Consider the following 12,009-nt stretch of genomic DNA (forward strand, 5'->3'; position numbering starts at 1 on the left):
TGCGTAACTTATATTTTTATATAATATAAACTTCAGCGGAGAACACTAGCTCCTGGAGTCAAAGACTTGTATTTCATGTTGCAACATGTTCTGGAAAGCACAATAAATATCAGTCTCATGGACTAATCTAAGGTCCTGAAGGACACTGCCCAAAAAGCACCATGATTTGAAAAATGACACAATGTGAACAAATCAGTACAAGGAGAAACAGATTTCCTAAGTGACACTGTGGAAAAACCATCATTCACTTGGCCAATTTTCAGTAAAAATGAATCTGTGTTTTAAAGTGCTTAAGTGAACTAAAAAATTCACTTTGAAATGGCACTAAGGTGGAAACCCTTCATCCAGAAAACATTTGCTAGCCTACCAGCACACAGCTGTTCTGGCTGGCTGCAAATGAAAAAGTGATACAATAAGGACAGCTCTGCAGTCAAACAGAACTCATCTGCTAGTTGCTAGATGGAGAGACTGATCCCAGAAAGACTGATCCTCGTCACAGCCTTTCAGACTGCAGTTCATAATTCATTACCAAGGTAGAAATAACAGTATGAAACCCAAGTGCAGTGTGCTCTTAGGCGGTCACTTCAACTGGCTTCTGAGTTGACAGCTACTATTAAAAAGAAAGATTAAAAATAAAGTACATGAATGAAATCAGGACTGGTTATTCCCTTTAGTTGTTCAATTTTCATGTAATATTTTTAAACTTTTCTTGTACTATTAAACTGCTACCAAATAAAAACAAGCATTAGTAATTTTAAAATGCTGGATTTTTAACTGTACTGCTATCAGTGACTCAAAATCTATTTTGACTCAAAATCTATTCCGATGCTTTACGTCAGTGACTTCTGATCTCCTATCCTAGACTTTACGCAGAGGCTCCTAGGAAAAACAGAAGAACAGCACAGCTCCTCAATGTCCTTACCACTGCAAAATCGTTCAAGGGAATTTTATTCCCTCCTCCAAACAAAAAAACCGTGTCATTAATGTGCATGTAACAGCTGCTTCCTAGACCTTCAGTATTACAAGTGAATTGCTAAATTTCTAGTTACAGTTCTTGAATTAAAAAACAGACTGCTGAGCTGTGGAAGTGTCAAAACAGGAAGTGAAAACAGCTCATTTCTAATCAGATGACTGGCACATTGACGCCATGTCTCAATTTTTTTTTAGCTTCCTGTGAACACACAACTTCAAAACTAAATGGGAATTAAAGGGGAATTGGAAAAAAAACACTGTCTTTCAGTTTACGAACATCACCTCACCTTCTGTGAAGTTGGTTTTACTATTTTGTTGCAAAGTACTCATGCTTGTCTTACATAATAGCTTAGGAGGGATAATCAAACTCTTGCCTACTTTCCTGAACCACCAGCAGCACATCAGGATCAAAAAGAATTAAAAATTAAACCCACCCTAATTAAAAGGCTATGATCATAGTTCATACGCCTTGTAAAAAACAGCTGGAGTGACTAGTTCAGCGCCAGCTAAGTCCCTTGAAGCACGAAGTACAACTGCAGCTATGAAATGGTACCACCTAGTGTTCACTTTGATAATTCAGTATATTTAAACACTTTCTCAAAGACCTTAAAACAGAGCAAAACCAAATAAATGTTTCATCAATCGCTGCATGACCATTACAACCTGAACAAAACACACCTCGAAAAACTTTTCACAAGTTTTCAAAACTCTGATAACAGAACTAAAGTTGGTGAAGGGTTTGGAGGGGAAGCTGTATGAGGCTAAAGTCACTGGGTTTGTTCAGCCTGAAGGAGACTGAGGGGAGAGCTCATCGCGGTCTACAGCTTCCTCACAAGGGGAGGAGGATGGACAGGCTCTGATCTCTTCTCTTTAGTGACCAACGACAGAACCCAAGGAAATGGCAGGAAGATGTGCCAAGGGTGGTTTAGGTTGGACATTAGGAAAAGGTTCTTCCCCCAGAGGGTGGTGGAGCACTGGAACAGGCTCCCCAGGGAGGTGTCACGGCCCCAAGCCTGACAGTGTTCAAGAAGAGACCGGACATGCCCTCAGACACATGGTGTGAGCTGTGGGGTTGTCATATGCAGGGACAGGAGTTGGAATCTATGGTCTTTGTGGGTCCTTCCCAACTAAGGACATTCTATGATTCTATGATAAAGAAAACTGACCCTCTCCCCAAACAAAAAGACTCCATACTTAACTCAAGAACTTAGAGTTTCCTGTGAAGAAAACCGTGTTACTTACTTGTAGGTAAGCCAGGAAGTCCTTAAGACATGTAACAGAGCTCCAAGCGATGACCATAGACGGCTCATCCTTGGAGCTCATTTATTACAAACGGGACATGCTTATTATTTATCTTTTATGATTTGACTTCCATGGGAAGACTGATAACTTTTACAACTAATTCTTCCCATTCATGTTTTCCTATGCATTCCTCTGGTTCCCAGGCTTTTCTCATTTTGCCAAGTATGAAAGGAAGTTTACATACATCATTAAAATTCTACTATGAAAAAAAAAAAAAATCACAGCTTTAACATAGGCTGACACAGCCAATACATCTAGAAAAAGTAAGCATAAGCAATTCTTACTGAACTAGTGCTAAAAAATATTTCTTATAAATCAAAGCATTAGAATATGCCATAAAATGCAAAGTTGCATTCTCTAAAACAGAAGTCCTTTATACATTCAGATAAATACATCAAAATTAGCCATTAAAGAAGGTCATGTTGGAGAAAAATTTGTATTTCTGCTGAAGAAACTCGTGATAAGGAAGCTTACATGTAACCATGACCTCAAAACAGTCAATGACGCTTTATCCTTTATTTTTCAGTACTGATACACAAGTTAAAAAGAAAGAAGCATTACTACAAATATAAGTTTAGACTTTGACAGAAGAAAGTTTTAGGTCCCTGATGTAGTGCAATGATATTCAGCCTGCTATGCATGGGGTCTTTGAGTTCAGACCAGCAAACGAAATCTGACTCAGCTCTCCTTTTGTTGACATTTCTTAATACAGCAAAGCCAGTGAGGCATCCCCCTGTCAATAAGTACAACCTTCTTCCCTCTCCCTTGCCGGGATGGCACCAGTGCTCCCAGTCAAAACAATTCACCCGCGCAACACAAAGCTAACGTTAGATAAACAGATGTGTGCTTTAGATAAATTAACGCATGCTTTTCTGCCACTTAAACAAGCTAAACCAACTCTCAAGCAGGGTCAAATAAGTGCCAGAGTTGCCATAGGGGCGGATGGTGAATGAATATGGCAAAGGACAAATATGGCCAAGAAGTGTGCCTGTGCTGTTTGTAATTAGCATTACTTGTGTACAGAGCTCTGGATTCACTGTCTTTCAAAAGTGCTGAACTGTTTCCAAACGTCAGCTGCAAGAAACTGGGATATATCTTTCTCACATTACTAAGAGCTCCACTTTACAATAGTTGAGATAAACTTGAAATTCTGTCTAGGAGCTGGTTTATGAGAGGAAAAACTGCAAAGCTTTAACATGGCAAGAATCATAAGAATAAGCAGTTAAAACAGGGTCTTCTGTCAACCTTTTTCCAGTTTCACCGGCACTTTAAAAAGCAGGTCTCAGCCTAAATACACACAGTTTCTGATATGGCTTTTAAAAGAGCAATATCCTCCTCAAAATAAAAAAAAAAAAAGGTTTTTCTTTTCAAGATTTCAACTTTTTTCTAAAAGAAATCAGCAAGGTGTTTCTGCAGTGAACACACAAACAAAACAAATGTATTAGTCACGCACCTAAGCAGAGCACTTACTAGAAGTGAAGGAAAAGTAATAATGGCCAAAATCTATGGAATATAAAGCCACACTATTGAGTTAAGAGAATAGGGGCCCTTCAAAAAAACAGAATACAGCAAGGTGTATATGAGGGTCAGCTCGCAGCGAGTGAGATGCTATTCCCTAATTAGAATTGGTGTTCAGTCAGTCTCTAAAACACTCGAGCTGTAATTATGGTACTTAAAGGACATTATTTGAATCACAACTACAATCAACTCACAGAAGAACACAGTCTGTCCTGACAGATCTTAATCTTTAGTTTACTTCAGTGCATTTCGATTCGACTCACAGAGTATATATTGGCTTTCTTGCTCAGCAAGATCAAAATATCACCGCTTTGCATTCATGAGCTTTCTTTAGTTTCGCACAAAAACGTCAAAGGTTACAAACCGCTGAACTGACACTTTGATTAGCCATCAGACATATCACATACCAGTAAATACAAACATGTTACCTAAAACTATCCTAGTATACTGTGAGATTCTAAGAAGAATTCTAAACCACTACATTCTGAATTTTCTACCAAGTTCTGTAACACCCTGCTGAGGTGGGCTCACCCTGATCAGCAGCTACACACCCACACAGCCACCCATTCACTTCTCGCTTCTGTGGGAAGGTGAGAAGACTCATGGATCGAGACAGCAACAGTTTGATAGGAGAAGCAAAAGCTGCAGGCAAAACCAAAGCGAGGCACGAATTTGAATTAATTCACTTTGAATTCATTCACTACTTCCCACTGGCCAGGCAGGTGGTGTTCAGCCATGTCCCAGAAAGCATGCCTAAGGGTTACTCAGGAAAACAAATGCCACTGCCATAAATATCATCCCCTTTCTCCTACTTTCCTCAAGCTTTTACTGATTAACATGGTGTCAGATAGTATTGAGCATCTCCTGAGTCGGCTGTCCTGGCTGCATCTGCAGGAGAAGAAAGGGTGCACAGGGGTAAAAAGAGACACCCCTGATGTTGTGCAGTCACAGCTAAAACGCTGGTGGGTTACCAACACTGTTTTAGTCACGAACCCAAAACACAGCAGCACACGAGCTATTATGGAAAAAAAAAAAATTCTATCCCAGCCAGCATTTCTGTATTAACAGTTATTGATAAAAATAAACAGATATTAACATTGACTGTTCTGTCTCCCATCTACTGGGAAAAAAAAAATACTGTAAAGTAGTAGTAGTTCTCAAAATAATTTCAATTTGCCATCTTAGAAAAAAGTCTTTGTATAAAAAATCAAATTAAATGCTATGGATATGAAAGCTTTGGAGGGACAAAAATGAACAGCAGAGGAACCTACTTTTCTGATAAGAATTACAGGAATTCTCTTTTTGCTCATTTTAGGAATTCAACCAGTGACGCAATCAAAAACAAACAACCAAGATTCTGTAACAATATGTTCCAATTTAAAATACAAGCTTTAAATAGATTTTCAGTCCCAGAGCCAAAAGCAATGAAGACTTACATCAAGTACAATACAGTTACTTAGGGCAAGACTATAGGAATTCAACATTCCAGAAACTACATAATAAAAGAGCGTTATAATATAAACGTTTGAAAATAAATTTTCCCTGGAAAGAGCGGTTTATCAGAAGCATGTCAGAGAAGTTGCAATGGAATGCTTCTTTGAAAGCAGAGTAAAGAAAGATAGATAGATAGATAGATAGATAGATAGATAGATAGATAGATAGATAGATAGATAGATATTTTTTAACATGGAAAGATTCTGATGCATCAAGCTATCAATCTTTTAACCAGAGATCCACAAACATTTTGAAACTAAAAGCGTCACTGCTACAGCCTACCAGAGTTCAGCTACTTCTTCAAACAGGCCAAAAGAGGGAGTCAGAGCTCTACTGCTAGGAGGCTGTCCATTAACAAATTCTACACACGCCCAGGATCGAAAAGCCAGAAAGTCATAGAACCATTTCAGTTGGAAGAGACCCTCAGGATCATCGAGTCCAGCCATAACCTAACTCTAGCACTAAACCATGTCCCTAAGAACCTCATCTAAATGCCTTTTAAACACATCCAGGGATGGTGACTCCACCAGTTCCCTGGGCAGCCTTTTCCAATGCCTGACAACCCTTTCCATGATACCAAATCTAAACCTCCCTTTCCTAATATCCAATCTAAACCTTCCCTGGTGCAGCTTGAGGCCATTTCCTCTTGTCCTATTACTCGCTACTTGGGAGAAGAGACCAACACCCTCCATGCTGCAATCTCCTTTTGGGTAGTTGTAGACAGTGATACGGTCTCCCCTCAGCCTCCTTTCCTCCAGGGTAAACAGACCCCAGTTCCCTCAGCTACTGCTCATCAGATTCATGCTCCAGGCCCCTCAACAGCTGCATTGCCTCCTCTGCACTCTCTCTAGTACCTCAATGTCTTTCTTATGATGAGGGGCCGAACAGTGAACACAGTACTCGAGATGGGGCCTCACCACCGCCAAGTACAGTGGCACAACCACTTCTTTAGCCCTGCTGGCCACACTATTCCTGATACATGCCAAGATGCTGTTGGCCTTTTTGGCCACCTGGGCACACTGTTGACTCATATTCAGCCAGCTGTCAATCAACAACCCCAGATCTTTTCCTGCCAGGCAGCTTTCCAGCCATTCTTTCCCAAGCCTGTAGATTTGCCTGGGGTTTTATTGCAAGTAGACACTACTGTGGCATATATATTCCCTTCTGAACATTTAGTCATCCAGTATTCAACTTGCTGCTGTTGGTATAATTTACATCTTGCATTATCTGTTGTCCATCAGATGAAGTAAAAATGGGATAAAAATAATGCTGAAGTTTAAGGGGTTAAATGACCACACAGCATAGTGTTATTACCAAAAGCAAGAGAACTTAAGATGAACAGAGTTTTTACAATGCAATACAGTATTGGAGGGAAGTCTGTTCTTTTGGTAAAAAGGACAAATTTATTATTTAAAAGCACAGAGTACACTGCCAAAAGTACCCTCTGCAAAACTACTGTCCTGTAATCTTCTGATGGAATGATAGCTAGACAAGAAGCACATCTCAGCTGTGCTCTGTTCTGTTAGCCTCCACATGTGGATAGTGAGATTTACAAAGCCCTCCCTAGGAGGCTTGTGACAATGGGACTATTACAAACATCAGCTAGGTAGAAAAAAAAATCTTACTGAGAATTAGTGCATACTATCAAAGAAACAAAAAAAATGTCTATTGTAATCTCTCTTCTTGCAAACATCACTTTTACTGCAAACATCAAGCATCAGCAATCTTGACTTTCATATTTTTACTTCATAAAATTGCTTTTATTTCCATAATACTGTTTGTAGGGAAGATACTTAATTTGTAGTACATAAATAGACTAGATATTATGAGGAAATGCACAATTTTCTTTCTACAACTATCCAACATACAAAGGACATGTTAGTGATTTTATGGATGGGCACCTGGAACTATCTCTTCTCTAGAGACCAGTCTAGAGCTATCCCCACACCAGCACTTAACATGCACTTAACACACCAGCACGTCCTATCACAAACAGCAGTGCTTTGCCCACATGTCCCTCCCTTCCATCCCCCCCACTGCTATTAGCCATTCACCTGCCCTGCCACAGAAAAAAATGGCCAATTCCACCTAGCCCACAGAAACTGCACCTCCCTGACTTCTGCAAAGTCACCAGGAAAGGGACACTTGTGTGCTCCCTCCCCATGCTGGATCTGCTATGTACCTTCCCATCTTACGGCAGCTGGGATGCAGTAACTGTTTCTAAAAATCTCGAGTAAGTTCAATCTTCAGAGATCCAAGGACAGATCTTTCATTGTAAAGCAGGAACTGTGTTTATCCCTTTTTCATCTTACACTCACACCTCCCATTTTCTAAAAGCTGTTTCAAATAACCACACTTGTGCTCAGAGTTCCTGGTAAAGCTACAATTAGTGGAAGTCAAGATGATCATTATCAGACTTTTAATACTTATGTAACATATGCATTTATTTTAGAACCAGATGACACATTCCTCTGAAATGCTTAAAGGTGCAACTTCATTACCATTCTATATGGTCTTCAAATGAATTTCATGGCTTCAACTTGCATACACAAAAAGGCAAACTAATCAGTTTTTCTAGCTTTATTAATTTAGAAGGATCTATTTCTACAATTTGCATGATATTACTACTTGAAATTATGAGGACAGCACTTCAGGAAGGTCAACTTTGTATTTCATAAAAAACAAGAGCCATCCCAGTACTCCCCAGGTGAAAAGCAAAAGTAAAGATGTTAATATCAATTAAAAAAAAAAACTAAAAACTCACTCACTGTCTTCTGTGGGAAGGACCTGCAGGGAATAAATCCATTCTATTATATCATCTTTGTTCACCACATCTAAGGAATCCAACATATCCAGACCAGAGAGTGCGAAAAATGCAATTGTCAACCTAAAAGAAAAAGATAAGACTTACACTTCCCACCGTAAATATCATGGGGAAATTAACAAACCGTTGCAGAAACAGAAATATCTACGAATTCTCAGCCTTTGACAGTGGTGCAACACATAGAGCCTAACTCAGAAAGCATGAAATTTATCTACTGGACAAAATTATGTTCTTTGTACTGTAAACACTTCTCTTTCTCAACAAGGCTTTTCATATAAGCCACCCCTCCTTTTATATAGGAATGATATATTGATTCAGATGTTAACCTAAGGGCCTGCTTATCTGAAAAAAACAAACACACACCATTGTAAGCTAGGTTATTAACATATGGAACACAAGTTCTCTGTGATGACCTCTTATATAAACAATTCCCTAAATATGCACTAAGTGCAAGCTAACTGTGAACTGCAGTAAACTGTCTCTCATTGTCTCCCAAACCCAGTCTCAGATGCTTAGCAGTCAGGTGTTAAACAGCAAGGCTTCCTTTGTAACCAATCCATGTATAAATAGTCACACAGGATTAATTACCCTCTAGACGTACTTATTTCTTGTCCTTTGGTATAAAGGAGCCTAGATGACTAACTCAGTTAAACATCTAAAATTAATCATGTCAAATCCAAGTATCGAATACAGGAGTAGAGTAGCTAGCATGCTGAATGTCTTTCTTGCCCAAAGCTCGTTTCCTTCCATAAACGTGTGCTACTATACCTGTTAACCAACACCTTCTTTGAGGGTTATTTGTTACTCCAATCCACAAAAAGGGCTGCAAAGCTGACCCTGGCAACTACAGGCCTGTCAGCCTGACCTCGGTGCCTGGCAAGGTTATGGAGCAGATCATGCTGAATGCAATCACACAGCACCTTCAGGATGGACAAGGGATAAGACTCAGTAGCATGGGTTTAGGAGGGGCAGGTCCTGTCTGACCAACCTGATCTCCTTTTACGATCAGGTGAGCCACCTGGTGGATGAGGGGAAAGCTGTAGATGTGGTCTAGCTAGACTTCAGCAAAGCCTTTGACACTGTCTCCCATAATATACTCCTGCAAATCCTGGTAGCCCATGGTTTGGACAAGTGCACTCTCTGCTGGGTTAAGAACTGGCTGGAGGGCCGGGCCCAGAGAGTGCTGGTGAATGGGGCTGCATCTAGCTGTTGGCCAGTCACTAGTGGTGTCCCCCAGGCGTCAGTGTTGGGTCCAGTCCTGTTTAACATCTTTATTGATGATTTAGATGAGGGGACTGAGACCATCACAGCAAATTTGCGGATGACACCAAGTTGGGAGGGGGTGTCGACCTGCTGGAAGGCTGGAGGGCTCTGCAGAGGGATCTGGATAGACTGGAAAAATGGGCTGATTCCAATGGGATGAAGCTCAACAAGGCCAAATGCCAGGTCCTGCACTTTGGCCACAACAATCCCCTGCAGCGCTACAGGCTGGGCACAGAGTGGCTGGAGAGCAGTCAGACAGAGAGACCTGGGGGCACTAATTGACAGGAAGCTCAACATGAGCCAACAGTGTGCCCAGGTGGCCAAGAAGGCCAATGGTATCCTGTCCTGTATCAAAAACAGCATGGTCAGCAGGACAAGGGAAGTGATCCTTCCCCTGTATTCTGCATTGGTGAGGCCACACCTGGAGTATTGTGTTCAGTTCTGGGCCCCTCAGTCCAGGAAAGACATAGAAGTGCTGGAGCGGGTCCAGAGAAGAGCAACAAGACTGGTGAAGGGACTTGAGCACAAGAGCTACAGGGAGAGGCTGAGGGAGCTGGGGTTGTTTAGTCTGGAGAAGAGGCAGCTTAGAGGTGACGTCATCACTCTCTCTAACTACCTGAAGGGAAGTTATAGCCAGGTGGGGACTGGTCTCTTCTCCCAGGCAGTCACCAATAGGACAAGGGGGCATGGGCTTAAACTCTGCCAGGGGAACTTGAGGCTGGATATTAGAAAGAAATTCTTTACAGAGAGAGTGGTCAGGCATTGGAATGGTCTGCTCAGGGAGGTGGTGGACTCACCGTCCCTGGAGGTTTTTAAACTGAGACTGGACATGGCACTTAATGCCATGATCCAGTAAATGGACTGGAGTTGGACCAAGGGTTGGACTTGATGATCTCTGAGGTCTTTTCCAACCCAGTCAATTCTGTGGTTTTGTTTTCACCTCAAACCATTGCAGTCACCTAGTTACAGCATGGCTCTTCCAACAGTTGCATTACTTGCTCTGACAGAGCATGAAAGCAACAGCACTGGGTTAGGAATTTGAGATAGCTTGCTATAAGACAAAATGTTCATTTAATGGGACTTTGGAAGTTCTGACGCAGATCAAAATTAGCTGGATGTATATTTTGCCACCCACACTTGCACCTGCCTATCCTTATTGTGGAAATTCCTGCTCCCCTTTCACCAGATAAAATGATGGATTGTGAAACAGCCACTACACAGGCAGGAAGTAGTTCAGAATGCTAAGGAGAACCAAAAGTTAATGCCACCCTTCCTTAGCAGACTAAGTTATAATTTGGAATTACCTCACAAGCTAGTAAGCCAACTTGGCCATCAATAGTAGGTACCTCTGACGATGAGACGGATGTGGACAGAAGCCTCCACAGGTACTTAACTTCTGCATGTGGTTTTGCACCAAACCACAAACAGTAAGACCGAAGGAAAAATGGTAATATGAGTCACCTCCAAAAGAATTCTAATTAAAACATGACACTCAAGTTACGATGCAGCAGACACTGATCTCAATAAAATGGCACAACTTCAAAGGATGACATTCCTACCAGTGGGCTGACCAGCTCCTAGAGTCATCATGTGGCCATTCACAGAATTTAAGTCAAAAACTTCTGCTTCAAAGCTGTTATCATCTAGGATTACATAACGCAACTGGTGGCCACAATTTAGTTGAATAGTGGAGACTTGTTAAGCTGAGGATACTCGATTTTACACTATCTTTTACTCTGACCCTCAGCTTTTGCATTGCTTTTCATACCCCTCTTACAAACAAAAGGTTTTCATCTATAATCTTCTTGGATATCAACATGAACATTCCCTTTTCAAAAAACCCCTCCATGCGACACTAGGGTCCTCACATAAACAAAACAAAACAAAAAATCAAGTAGAGAATAGCATACAGCTCCATTATGGCAAGTATTCATGACACAAAAGAAAATGCAGATTTAGTCTATAATAACTTGATTCTAAAATATGTCTCTTTATTATTGTTATTACACAAAAGTTTTTGACTACAGAGAAACAAAAAAATATGTTGCAATAAAAGTTATTTCTACGTGGAACATGAGTATCTTTTAAGTAATTTTAAGCCATTTAATGACTAAAGAAACGTCTTTCAAATTGCAAAATTAACACTTCAAGACCTATGTCAACTCTTGCCATTAATCAGATCTGTGTAACTCAAAATACGACTCTGAATAATAATAACCCACTATTTCTATAAAGAAACAAGGAATTTACTGTTCTGTTACAGTAAATGATTTCTTTGAAATCTTGCATGTATTTTCTGATTTTCACAAATACTAAGTTTGACAGTCTTTCACTGAAACTACTTAGACATTTTCACACTCTGTTACCCAGATAAGCTACTTCCAATGAGGCAAAAAAAAATGCCAACTTCAGCACTAGAAACTACTGCAAACTATGTCCAAAACCACAAGGCTGTACACAAAAGACAGACAATAAATATCATCTATACTTAAAAATATATTTATCAGATAAATGAATGTAGAAAGTGGTTTTACATAGTTAAGTTTCACTTCACTTATTGAGAGCTGATTCTCTGTGTTAATATTATCAGCATTACTAAGGAACAGTCCGTACAGTGTGCTAGAATCCATATATGA

At 40.3% G+C, this 12,009-nt stretch overlaps 1 protein-coding gene across 1 annotated transcript in view; it reads right to left on the minus strand.

Moving 5' to 3' along the window:
* Nucleotides 1-12,009, minus strand: part of PGGT1B (protein geranylgeranyltransferase type I subunit beta) — a 66,514-nt gene that overhangs the window by 50,460 nt on the left and 4,045 nt on the right. Inside the window, exon 2 of the mRNA XM_065860646.2 lies at nt 8,055-8,173. Coding sequence (XP_065716718.1) covers nt 8,055-8,173 — 119 coding nt within the window. The remainder of the gene's footprint in view (nt 1-8,054; nt 8,174-12,009) is intronic.

Source organism: Patagioenas fasciata, chromosome Z, assembly GCF_037038585.1.
Source record: "Patagioenas fasciata isolate bPatFas1 chromosome Z, bPatFas1.hap1, whole genome shotgun sequence".
Lineage (NCBI taxonomy): Eukaryota > Metazoa > Chordata > Aves > Columbiformes > Columbidae > Patagioenas > Patagioenas fasciata.